Source organism: Budorcas taxicolor, chromosome 23 (assembly GCF_023091745.1).
Source record: "Budorcas taxicolor isolate Tak-1 chromosome 23, Takin1.1, whole genome shotgun sequence".
NCBI classification, from domain to species: domain Eukaryota; kingdom Metazoa; phylum Chordata; class Mammalia; order Artiodactyla; family Bovidae; genus Budorcas; species Budorcas taxicolor.
Genome location: NC_068932.1, coordinates 13,031,981 through 13,045,612, shown reverse-complemented (window position 1 = coordinate 13,045,612; position 13,632 = coordinate 13,031,981). Strand labels below are relative to the sequence as shown.

Genomic DNA, 13,632 nt, shown 5'->3' with positions numbered 1-13,632 from the left:
ACACTATATGTAGCCTGACTCTGAGATCCCTGTCCGTGTGAACTGGGAACAGAATCTTCCTCATGATTAGAATGATCAGGTGGTTGGTGATGAATTTTGGTTGAACTAACTGACTAGATGAGAGACGTGTGGACAATGCTTAGCACAGAGAAGGTACTAAATAAATAGTAGCAATCGGAGAAGGCAATGGCGACCCACCCCAGTACTCTTGCCTGGAAAATCCCATGGACGGAGGAGCCTGGTAGGCTGCAGTCCATGGGGTCGCTAAGAGTCGGATACGACTGAGCGTCTTCCCTTTCACTTTTCACTTTCATGCATTGGAGAAGGAAATGGCAACCCACTCCAGTGTTCTTGCCTGGAGAATCCCAGGGACGGGGGAGCCTGGTGGGCTGCCGTCTATGGGGTCGCACAGAGTCGGACACAACTGAAGCAACTTAGCAGCAGCAGCAGCAATCATTTGTATTATTTATATGTATTTCACATATGGATAGATGATATACCTGTGGTTTATTAAATGGCTTAAGACATCTTCACTACAACAACCTCTACTCTTCCCTATCTCAACTCTTGAGAAAGGTACAAGATTTTCCAAAAATAAGACTCTTCCAAACACCTAGATGGGCAAGTTTTATCAAAGTTCACACATACATATGTTTATTTGGAATGCTGTTGGCTGGGCTGCCTTTTTATGCCTTTTCCTCTGAGAGAATTCATCTGCAAACTTTAGAATTCTTTTCCTTTATTATTCTTCTCTTTCATTCCACTAGATTCCACTTTGTAGGGATTCTTCCATCCCTTACACCTTATCACATGGCCATGACCCTAGTGGATGCTCCATCATCTCTTGTATGAACTGCAAAGCTCCTTCTTTGCCCTCTTTCTCCTCCCTCCTCCAGTCTAACTACCTCTAATCACTTCCACTAATTTCATTCTGTTGTTCCTTTATTTAAGAAACTCCAATGGTTTCCTGTGAAGCACAGAAAAAAAAAAAAAAAGTCCCAACGTCCCTGCCTGCTGATCTGGCCCAGCCCCCATGCAATCTCATTTACCTCCCACAAGTTGCCAGCATGCTTCCATTGGGTTGACTTTATTACTCCCTAATTCTTCCCTTTAAGCCTTGTTCACGTTCTTTTCCCACTTGCTTTTGCCCATCCAAATCCTATCACCCTTCAATGGCCAGCCAGCTTAAATAATTACCGCTGCTTGAAGGCCTTTCTTCACAGTTCTGCACGCACTGATTTCCTTTCTCTGACCTCCTAGAGCGCAAATTGTTTTTATGGCACATGGTGGCTTTTACACATTGCTTTGCTTTGTTGGGTTTTCCTGTGTTAGCTCTGCCTACCCTGGGGCAGGAATCTATTTTTCTTTTTTAAACTTTGCGTTTTCTGCAGCATCTAGCCCAAAGCTAAACATAATAGAGGTTCAATAACTGGTAGTTACATTGTGGCCCAGGGGATCCACCAAGCCGGGTGACACACCCCTGACAGAACCTGTACAAACTTCTCATTTTTATTACTGGACTTCCTACCAAATCCTCTCCACATACCTCAAGACTTGCTCTCACCTTCCCCCTACTTGACAAATCTGACCTTCACTGTGGGCAAACTTTCCGTTTCCATCCTAAACTGATTTCATCCATTTCCTTTCACTGCCCTGACCTAAGTAAAGTCTAGTTCTTTCTTTCAGAGAAGGCAATGGCACCCCACTCCAGTACTCTTGCCTGGAAAATCCCATGGGCGGAGGAGCCTGGTAGGCTGCAGTCCATGGGGTCACTAAGAGTCAGACATGACTAAGCGACTTCCCTTTCACTTTCACGCATTGGAGAAGGAAATGGCACCCCACTCCAGTGTTCTTGCCTGGAGAATCCCAGGGATGGCAGAGCCTGGTGGGCCGCTGTCTATGGGGTCGCACAGAGTCAGATATGACTGAAGTGACTTAGCAGCAGCAGCAGCAGCAGCAGCAGCAGCAGCAGCAACAGCAGCTCTTCCTTGAACCCACTTCATTTTCCATAAACCTATGCCATGAAGAATCTCCCCTTCTCTTCTCACGTGATTTAAATGATGAAGTAGACAGACTCATCTTCACTTATCACTATTATCTGCTCCTCTTTTGACCCTTTTCTCCTCCCCTATTCACCAATTTTTTCTAACTTCCATATTACATCAGCAACTAATTTATAATACTCTTCTCCAGTCCAATCTGTCAACTTCAGTAAATCCTCACAGGATCAGTCCTTCACATTTCCTGCTCCCGCTAGCTCTCTGGGCCTGCAGCACTTCTCCACAGCAGCAAGGCCAAACCCCAGACACTGACAGGCTTCTGAGGGCTCTATCTTGGGCCCTGGAGCCACTCTAACTAGGAACCACCTTAACTACCATTTCTCTCAATTCCCCACTACACCTGATTTCTGTTGGGCCTCATTCACTTAACCTGTACCTTTGACTATGCCATTTCAAATGCTGCTCCATAAACTAAGCAGACTTGGGGCAGTGTAGTTAAAACACAGACTCCAGGGAACTTTTTATTCAGTACACAGAGCATCAATTTTCAATCTTAGCTACCCCTGAGAATTAAAAAAAAAAAAAAATAGGTGCCTGAGCCCCACTCCCAGAATTGATCTAACTGGCCTGCATCTGGGCCTGAGCAATGATGGCTTCAAAAGTTCCCATTCCCCCATGCAGCAGAAGTTGAGAACTGGTGAGCAAAGGTGAGATCTAGGAACCTGGACTTCACCAAGCTACCAAGGGATCCTGTTGGTCAGTCGGGTTTGTGTGTTAGGCACCTCCTGGCTGGAATGGACTTCCTGCATGCTTAGGAAGTTGTAGGATCAATCACGTTAGGGTTGTTTTTCCAGGACCCTCAATCCCACTCCTGCACCTTTTAAAAAAAATTCTGGGATACAGTCCCAACTCTTCAAGTGTAATCAGGGTCATCATAACCTGGCCTTCTACTTATTTTAGGGAGCTGTCACTCCAAATTATTTCCAAACTCTCATAAAAATGTAATACGGTGATTTTTGGAAAATGTCAGTACTGTAAGGTTACAGTAATTGAGTCATAAACTCAAGTAACAGAGACAGAGCTGTTAACCTGGGGCAAAAAGTAAGCATCACTAAAATAGCTCAAAAAGATAAGTTATTGATAGTACTCAGCTTCCTAAGCAAACCTCCAGAAGCTCTATTTGATCCACATGGAGGCTGAAAAAGAACCAAGCAGGCCACAAGCTGTCTTTCCCTGTCCCCCACACCAAGGCTTTCCCATCTATACTGGTGAGCTTGGACGTCATCCAGGCTGCCTGGCTTTCTCGCCCTCAGGAGGCTTAAGTGCACATTTTCTTGACTAAGGCTTTTCACTGCTATCACTCAGAATTCCAGCTCTAGAAATCTCTCTTTAACAAATACACACCAAGTATCTTCATTACTGGCTAAGTTTCTCATCCTCCCCCTTGCTCTCCTAACTCTCGCTGCAAAACCTGAGAACTCCTTTTCTCGCCTGACATGACTCAAAACCTCAGTGCTAATGATAAACTCTATCATTTCAAAGAGTCTGAAATTCTGAATGTCATTAAAAAAACAAAAACCTGTCATTAAAACGCACAAAAAAAAAACAATGTTACCCACTCTGCTTGCAAGGCGCCAGAAATTGCCTTCAAAAATCTCAAGTCTTCATTCTTATCCTCTTCTAATTTAACCTGTTTTTTCAAGGTTTTATTCAAGACCTTAAAAAACTTTCTGAACTCTGTTCTTCGACTGTCTGTCCAGCAGTACAAGCCCATATTCCTTTGTTCACACTTACGAAATCCTCTAAGCTCTTAATACTGAAAGAGCTTATTTGGTAACTAAACATGTACCTGAACTGAACTTTTTGACAATCCAACCTGAGCTGAACTGATAGGAAGCTACTGATAGACCTTATCTCATTTAGCGTGAACAACCCACACTTTTCACTGCAGAGTTATTAGTATGCTTAATTATGAGGAACTGGCCAGGACCCCACTGTGGATAGTATACATGATGTATATAAATTAACTTTCTAAAATCCAAAGAACTCTCAATTTCAAAGCCCCTGAAGATAACAGTCTGTAGACCTATGTCCACACTGTATCAATTTCTCCAAGTTTTTATTCCAAGCCTTCGATTTTTCAATTACACAGAAATAAGTAAGTTTTGGGGAGCGTCCTTACTTGAGGACCTAAACCGATAAACACAACTGTTCGTATAAGCGTGCATGCATTCATTGTTTTAAACTGACTTAGAAATAAACTGCTGAAATACTATTTGCCAGTTAAGAACATCCCAGATAAGCTCCAAAAGCCCAGGAAATCAACAGCAAGAACTGGGTCTATAAGCGGCTGAGTGACAAATTTCTTCAAAGCATTTCCCAAAGTAATTTCTACCTGCAACTCCAATTTACCAACCAACTGTAGTAATTTTTTTTAAGTGTCTGTCTACACTTGGCTGTGATTTAAGGTATGGTGCGCGTTCTAACAATTTTCAGTTATCACAATCCTTAGACATTTTCCAAAAAACCTACTGAATCAAACGTTATTTCTGTAACATTTTAAATTAGAGTTAGCTATTTTAGTAAGTTCTTAGTCATTTAAGAGGGAGGTTTTAGGAAATGAATTGCAACCAGGAACAAGGAAAATGTATCATGTTCTCTAAACTTTTACTATTTTGTCACACAGGCTGAATAAGTCATGCTCTTTAAATGTACTGAAGTTTCAAGAAGTATATAAATATGGGATCAAATGAAAAAATCTAAAAAATTAGAGGTTAATTTTGTGTGTGTGTGTGCGCTCCAAAGTAAACAGTCATAACCACCAGTAAAAGTAGGGAAGAGGGGCTGTCCCATTACATCATCTGGCAATCTGTAGTTTGAAGCCTGAAAGCGCTCTCCAAATAATCCTTAAGAAAATCCAGCTGGGAAATCATCCCCGAGAAGCTTACATCCCTTGAGTTTAAATATAAGGTTAAAAAAGCTTCCCCACCTTACGTCACATGTCTGTACCATATGAAAAAGAAAACCCATCACCGAGACATCTACCTCCCACTATCCTGACAGCAAACGAAAGGTCACAATTAAGTGGAAACTCGCCTCAGAGCCTGTTCAATCTGAAGGAGGAACGGAAAGAAAAAGCGAAGAAAAGGGGAGAAATCTTCGCTCTCCCACGGCAGGCGGCTCAGCGGAAAACCCACTCCCGCCTGCCTGACACCTTATCCTCATCCAAGAGACGATGGACTCCAAAAAGCTGGTCATTTCCTTAGAGAAAGAGGGAAGCCCCCAAACCAGAAAATGACCGAAAACAGCCAGCTGACTCGGCCACCCGGGCATTCCCCGAGGGTGGAAGGTGCAGCTCGAGAAATGATCACGGCTGTCCCCGAGACACAACTCCTCGATTTCAGCCCGAGGAAGGGCAGCCTGAGCGCTTCTCCCCGGGCGGGTCCGGGGCTCCCTGAGGAGAAGCGGGTCCCCGGGCGCCCCTCGCCCCCCTCGCGACCGGCCGTCGGGGCGCCCCGCGGCCCCCGCCCCGCACCTACCGCAGGGGCACCGGCGCCCGCCGACACGATGGGCGGCAGCTTCTCACGCTCGGGTTCCTTCCCTTTCTTCTCCTCGGGCGCAGTCGCCGCCACCGCCGGCGGCGCGGCGGGCGAGGGCACCCGATCCGCTTCACTCATGTCGGGCCGGGCGGCTGGAGCGCGAGGCGGCGGCGGCGGCGGCGGCGGCGGCGGCCAGGCTGCGGCTGGGGTTGGCGCTGCTGCCGCCGCGGCCGCGAGAGGGCTCTGGGCCACCGCGTCCAGCCTCCGCCGCCGCTCCGCCCCCGCCCGCGCCCGCGCCCGCGCCCGCGCCCGCGCCCGCGCCCGCGCCCGCGCCCGCGCCCGCGCCCGCGCCCGCGCCCGCGCCCGCGCCCGCGCCCGCGCCCGCGCCCGCGCCCGCGCCCGCGCCCGCGCCCGCGCCCGCGCCCGCGCCCGCGCCCGCGCCCGCGCCCGCGCCCGCGCCCGCGCCCGCGCCCGCGCCGCGGCCCCGCGCGCGCGCCCGGATGCCCGCCCCGCCCCCGCCCCCGCCCCCGCTCGCGGGGCCAGCCGGCCCGCGGCTCCCGCCAGCGCCTCGCCTCTGCCGCCCCCTCCTCGCCCCCGGCTCGGCTCGCGGGGAGCGGGTCCCGGACGCTGGCCGCTGCCACCCTCGCCAACCCCGGGGGCCGGGAGAGGAGGCGCCGCAGCCGGGCCGCCATGTTGTTTGCCGACCGTCGCCCGAACCGGCGAGGAGGGGGTCGGGACTAGCGAGTCGGTACGCTGGGGGACACGGCGAAGCCAGCAAAGGTCGCGCGGGGATAGAGCGTTCCCGAATGGCTTCCGTGGGGCGGGGCGCGCGCGGCAGCCTCCTCTGCACGGACGGCCCTGACTTGGGGCGCCTAGACCCGCGGGGGATTTTTCCTCTCCAGCGCCTGCAAAACCGTCGCCTTCGGGCCGCTGCTCGTCCCTGCCACCCCTGCCCGGCCGCCCGCTTGCCCCAAGAGCGAGGTCTCGAGCCTGGGCGTCCTCAGCAGGCAACCTTGCTTTTACAGTCGACCGACCCTTTGTAGATGCCCCAGGAGCCCCCATCTACGAAAGAAAAGGCTGAGGTGGGGAGAGGGGAAATGAGACGCCGTGGGCTCCACCTTCCCCACCGCAGGGCGGGACGGCCAGGCCACACTTTCCATTCCTGTTCTTCCCGTCCCTACTTGGACTGCCAAATCCGCCTCTCCCTTCCCGTCCCCACGCGCCTACATCTCGCTCTCTCCCCGCATCTCTTTGCTGCCTCCTATCCCTTCCTTGTTCGTTTCCTTTTATAAGTTGCAGATGGACAGACCCAAACTCCGCCGCATAATCCTTAATGTCAGATCGTTAATATGGGTGCGAACTTTAAAAGTGAGGAGGAAAGCTTTTAATCATGATATTAAAACATCCCCCATCCCCACCCCCACGACCAAGCCACACAGACATTTCCTTTCCTTTCCGCCCCCTCCTTTTCCTTCTCTGTCTACTGGAGCTGCGGAGACACCTGCTGATCTAAGGGAAAGGAGAGAGTAAGAATGTGCTGCATCGTCTATTAAAAACAGGGGATTCTTGACGGTCATATACACAGCTCTCGGCAGCGGCTTTGTTATTTTACTTGAGGATGAGTGAATTTTCAAATCATGGGTACCCAGATCCAAATAACTAAAAATATCTCTGAAACTTGTTTGGGAGGATGTTTGGGTTATCTGTTATTTTACATAATTCAGAATTATTAGCATAACTGAGTACTAGTTATAGTGCACCATGAAACGAGGTTGCATGTTTTTTTCTTCAAACCCAGAATTTGTAACAAACAGATCTGAAGTAAATCATGTAATGACTATAATAATTAGTATTCAGGATTGCCTTCTATATTATAAATTCCGACTTTCATTTATAGAAGGGCTTTCTAGTTTTAATATAGTTGCTGTCATCACCTATTTAAATGTTAATTAGCAAAAAGGTTTGGAGTGCCGTATAGTTGGCAAAAAGTATTTCAGTGCTAATTAGTCTTGGAGGGAAAATGACTGGGACACACATTACTTTGCCACATTCTCCTATTTTTCTTGAATTCTTTTTTAGGATTTTCATTTCTTCTCAAACCTATGAAATATTCACCCTATAGGAGGAATATATAATTATTTCCTACTTTTAGCAGGTCATTGTTCTGATCTTTTGATATAGCAGCAACTGAAATATTATAAATGGAAGGCTTTAACTGCAGTTTAAGATAGTCTATGCTGCCAAGCTATATTGATAGAACAAATTATTGTTGTTCAGTTGCTAAGTCTGACTCTTTGCAACCTCATGGACTGAGGCAGGCCAGACTCCTTGTCCTTCACTATCTCCCAGAGTTTGCTCTAATTCATGTACATTGAGTCAGTGATGCTACCTAACCATCTCATCCTCTGTTGTCCCCTTCTGCCCTCAATCTTTCCCAGCATCAGGATCTTTTGATGGTTAGCCAGTGAGTCCGCTCTTCGCATCTGGTGGCCAAAGTATTGGAGTTTCAGCTTCAGCATCAGTCCTTCCAGTGAATATTCGGGATTGATTTCCTTTAGGACACGACTGGTTTGATCTCCTTGCAGTCCAAGGGACTCTCAAGAGTCTTCTCCAGCACAATTCAAAAGCATCAGTTCTTCTTGGGCACTCAGCTTTCTTTATGATCCAACTCTCACATCCATACACGACTACTGGAAAAACCATAGCTTTAACTATATGGGCCTTAGTTGGCAAAGTGATGTTTCTGCTTTTAAATACACTGTCTAGGTTTGTCATAGCTTTCCTTCCAAGGAGCAAGCGTCTTTTAATTTCATGGCTGCTAATAGAAAAAATACTAGGGGAAAATAACAAAATCTGCCCTCCATATCCACAAGCTCAGCCTCTGTGTATCGAAAATACTCAAATTTTTTTAGGAAGTTCCATAAAGCAAAACTTGAATTTGCCACCAAATGTTTATATAGCATTTACATTGTATTAGGTATTATAAGTAATCTAGAGATAATTTAAAGTACATGGGACCATATGTGTAGGTTAAATGCAAATACTATGCCATTTTACAAGGGACTTGAGGATCCTTGGACTTTGGTATCCATGGGGACCTGGAAACAATCCCTCTTGGATAGAATGAACAACTGTATCTTTTGCTACCCTTTAAAACTAGATTTAGTAATTTGTGATTAAAATGCTTGGAAGAGAAACCAGTTGAATTACAGGCCTTATGCTTTCTCTTTTCATGTGTGAGACTAAATAGAAGTTTGTCTGTACATGTACTCACATTCAATAGAACAAATGCTTCAATATTGGCAAAACAAGGCAAATCAGAAATTTTAATTTCTGCTACTGTGCCAGAATAGATTATCCACTTCTAAACAAGTATGCTGATTAATTCACCTGGAAGTTACATTCTCCCCGGCCCCCCAGCCCCTGCAAAAAAAAGAGATAATTCATTGATGTTTTCTTTTACTTCCTGTTAAATACATTGCTCTCAATACACCACCCCATCCTTTCATCATCTGCATGTGCTCGAGAATGGAGAGTGGGAGAGGGGCTTCTGGAATGCTGCAGAGTGATGACTCCAGTGGGCTGAGGAAACAGAGTCCTAACCGCCACCAAGACACTTCTGAAGGCCCGGGTAGGGCTGAGAGGTTGTGGTACAGGACACAGCGTTCTGGTTGCTCTGTACAGAAGTGTGGAAAAGATGCTTTTCAACTCTGCCAAGTGTTAACAAAAAGTGCAACAGTGATGCCATCCAAGTTCAAACTCGTTAGCCCTGGAAAACTTGGGAGTGAAGCAGAAGAAACATTTCACCTTCCGAAGTCCAGATGGAAAACGTGAACTGATTCATCATACCTGTGGGGTATAAGAGTTTGGGGGTGGGGTGGGGAACTTAGAGAACGGGTTATTTCTGTGGAAGCAAAGACAAAACTACAAGGTAATTAAAAGACCTACATTATAGGTAACATTCTACTGTAATTGTATACAGTGGTACTAATCTAGTGAACAGTAGCAAAGTAAGTTCTGAAAGTTTGGTCCAGTTCAGTCACACAGTCGTGTCTGACTCTTTGCGACCCCATGGACTGCAGCAAGCCAGGGTTCCCTGTTCATCACTCACTCCTGGAGCTTGCTCAAACTCATGTCCACTGATTCAGTGATGCAATCCAACCATCTCATTGTCTATCGCCCCCTCCTCCTGCATTCAGTCTTTCCTAGAATCAGGGTTTTTTCCAATGAGTCAGTTCTTTGCATCAGGTGGCCAAAATATTGGAGTTTCAGCTTCAACATCAGTCCTTTCAATGAATATTCAGGGTTGATTACCTTTAGGATTGACTGGTTTGATCTCTTTGCAGCCCAAGGGACTCTCAAGAGTCTTCTCCAACACCACAGTTCAAAAGCATCAATTCTTCAGCACTCAGCTTTCTTTATAGTCCAACTCTCACATCCGTACATAACCACTGGAAAAACCACAACCTTGACTAGATGGACCTTTGTTGACAAAGTAATGTCTCTGCTTTTTAATATGCTGTCTAGGTCTGTCATAACTTTCCTTCCAAGGAGTAAGCGTCTTTTAATATCATGGCTGCAATCACCATCTGCAGTAATTTTGGAGCCCCCCAAAATAAAGTCTGCCACTGTTCCCACTGTTTCTCCATCTATTTGCCATGAAGTGAAGGGAGTGGATGCCATGATCTTAGTTTTCTGAATGTTTAGCTTTAAGCCAACTTTTTCACTCTCCTCTTTCACTTTCATCAAGAGGCTCTTTAGTTCTTCTTCACTTTCTGCCATAAGGGTGGTGTCATCTGCATATCTGTGGTTATTGATATTTCTCCCAGCAATCTTGATTCCAGCTTGTGCTTCATCCAGCCCAGTGTTTCTCATGATGTACTCTGCAAATATGTTAAATAAACACAGTGATAATACACAGCCTTGATGTACTCCTTTTCCTATTTGGAACCAGTCTGTGGTTCCATGTCCAGAGAGGAGAAGGGTCATGTTTAATTGCAACTTGAGTCTCCACATGTAGCACACTATGTGGCATGTGCTGTTAAGGCACTCAATAAACTCAGAATAGAGGGAAATAAGATGCTTTTCTTAATGTGGCTTGTAAGGTATTATAAAAACAGTTTCCAAAGGGGAATAATAAAAATGCTTCAAGTGAAGAGACACACTCATTTTTTCTTTTTCTTTTTTAAATTGAGGTAGAGTTGATTTGGACCCCACATCCAAGGTAAAAGAAACCCAAGTAAGACGGTACGTGTTGCAAGAGGGCATCAGAGCGCAGACACACTGAAACCATAATCACAGAAAACTAGCCAGTCTGATCACACAGACCACCGCCTTGTCTAACTCAATGAAACTAAGCCATGCCTGTGGGGCCACCCAAGGGTGGGTCATGGTGGAGAGGTCTGACAGAATGTGGGCCACTGGAGAAGGGAATGGCAAACCACTTCAGTATTCTTGCCTTGAGAACCCCATGAACAGTATGAAAAGGAAAAATGACAGGATACTGAAAGGGGAACTCCCCAGGTCAGTAGGTGCCCAATATGCTACTGGAGATCAGTGGAGAAATAACTCCAGAAAGAATGAAGGGATGGAGCCAAAGCAAAAACAATACCCAGTTGTGGATGTGACTGGTGATAGAAGCAAGGTCCGATGCTGTAAAGAGCAATATTGCATAGGAACCTGGAAGGTTAGGTCCATGAATCAAGGCAAATTGGAAGTGGTCAAACAAGAGATGGCAAGAGTGAATGTCTACATTCTAGGAATCAGCGAACCAAAATGGACTGGAATGGGTGAATTTAACTCAGATGACCATTGTATCTACTACTGTGGGCAGGAATCCCTCAGAAGAAATGGAGTAGCCATCATGGTCAATGAAAGAGTTTGAAATGCAGTCCTTGGATGCAATCTCAAAAACGACAGAATGATCTCTCTTCATTTCCAGGGCAAACCATTCAATATCACAGTGATCCAAGCATATGCCCCAACCAGTAACAGTGAAGAAGCCAAAGTTGAATAGTTCTATGAAGACCTACAAGACCTTTTAGAACTAACACTCAAAAAAGATGTCCTTCTCATTATAGGGGACTGGAATTCAAAAGTAGGAAATCAAGAAATACCTGGAGTAACAGGCAAATTTGGCCTTGGAGTATGGAATGAAGTAGGGCAAAGGCTAGTAGAGTTTTGCCAAGAGAATGTACTGGTCATAGCAAACACCCTCTACCAACAACACAAGAGAAGACTCTACATATGGACATCACCAGATGGTCAACAACAAAGTCAGATTGATTATATTTTTTGGAGCCAAAGACAGAGAAGCTCTATACAGTCAGCAAAAACAAGACCGGGAGCTGACTGTGGCTCAGATCATGAACTCCTTATTGCCAAATTCAGACTTAAATTGAAGAAAGTAGGGAAAACCACTAGACCATTCAGGTATCACCTCAATCAAATCCCTTATGATTATACAGTGGAAGTGAGAAATAGATTTAAGGGACTAGATCTGATAGACAGAGTGATGAACTATGGACAGAGGTTCATGACATTGTACAGGAGACAGGGATCAAGACCATCCCCATGGAAAAGAAATGCAACAAAGCAAAATGGCTGTCTGGGGAGGCCTTACAGATAGCTGTGAAAAGAAGAGAGGCGAAAAGCAAAGCAGAGAAGGACAGATATTCCCATTTGAATGCAGAGTTCCAAAGGATAGCAAGGAGAGATAAGAAAGCCTTCCTCAGTGATCAATGCAAAGAAATAGAGGAAAACAACAGAATAGGAAAGACTAGAGATCTCTTCAAGAAAATTAGAGAATCCAAGGGAAAATTTCATGCAAAGATGGGCTCGATAAAGGACAGAAATGGTATGGACCTAACAGAAGCAGAAGATATTAAGAAGAGGTGGCAAGAATACACAGAAGAACTACACAAAAAAGAGCTACACGACCCAGATAATCACAATGGTGTGATCACTCACCTAGAGCCAGACATCCTAGAATGTGAAGTCAAGTGGGCCTTGGAAAGCATCACTACGAACAAAGCTAGTGGAGGTGATGGCATTCCAGTTGAGCTGTTTCAAATCCTGAAAGATGATAGTGAAAGTGCTGCACTCAATATGCCAGCAAATTTGGAAAACTCAGCAGTGGCCACAGGACTGGAAAAGGTCAGTTTTCATCCCAATCCCAAAGAAAGGTAATGTCAAAGAATGCTCAAACTACTGCACAATTGCACTCATCTCACATGCTAGTAAAGTAATGCTCAAAATTCTCCAAGCCAGGCTTCAGCAGTACGTGAACTGTGAACTTCCAGATGTTCAAGCTGGTTTTAGAAAAGGCAGAGGAACCAGAGATCAAATTGCCAACATGCGCTGGATCATGGAAAAAGCAAGAGAGTTCCAGAAAAACATCTATTTCTGTTTTAATGACTGTGTCAAAGCCTTTGACTGTGCGGATCACAATCAACTGTGGAAAATTCTGAAAGAGATGGGCATACCAGACCACCTGACCTGCCTCTTGAGAAATCTGTATGCAGGTCAGGAAGCAACAGTTAGAACTGGACATGGAACAACAGACTGGTTCCAAATAGGAAAAGGCGTACATCAAGGCTGTATATTGTCTCCCTGCTTATTTAACTTCTATGCAGAGTACATCATGAGAAACGCTGGGCTGGAGGAAGCACAAGCTGGAATCAAGATTTCCGGGAGAAATATCAATAACCTCAGATATGCAGATGACACCACCCTTATGGCAGAAAGTGAAGAGGAACTAAAAAGCCTCTTGATGAAAGTGAAAGTGGAGAGTGAAAAAGTTGGCTTAAAACTCAACATTCAGAAAACTAAGATCATGGCATCCACTCCCTTCACTTCATGGCAAATAGATGGAGAAACAGTGTCAGACTTTATTTTGGGGGGCTCCAAAATTACTGCAGATGGTGATTGCAGCCATGATATTAAAAGACTCTTACTCCTTGGGAGGAAAGTTATGACCAAGCTAGATAGCATATTGAAAAGCAGAGACATTACTTTGCCAAAAAAGATCCATATCGTCAAGGCTGTGGTTTTCCCAGTGGTCATGTATGGATTTGAGAGTTGGACTATGAAGA

The 13,632-nt window shown here is 45.7% G+C and overlaps 1 protein-coding gene across 1 annotated transcript in view; it reads right to left on the bottom strand.

The window, feature by feature from the left end:
- HECTD2 (HECT domain E3 ubiquitin protein ligase 2) overlaps positions 1-5,677 on the bottom strand; it is a 70,064-nt gene extending 64,387 nt beyond the window's left edge. The window contains exon 1 of the mRNA XM_052660939.1: positions 5,540-5,677. Within this exon, the coding sequence (XP_052516899.1) occupies positions 5,540-5,677 (138 nt within the window). The remainder of the gene's footprint in view (positions 1-5,539) is intronic.
- Between the last annotated feature and the right edge of the window lie 7,955 nt (positions 5,678-13,632).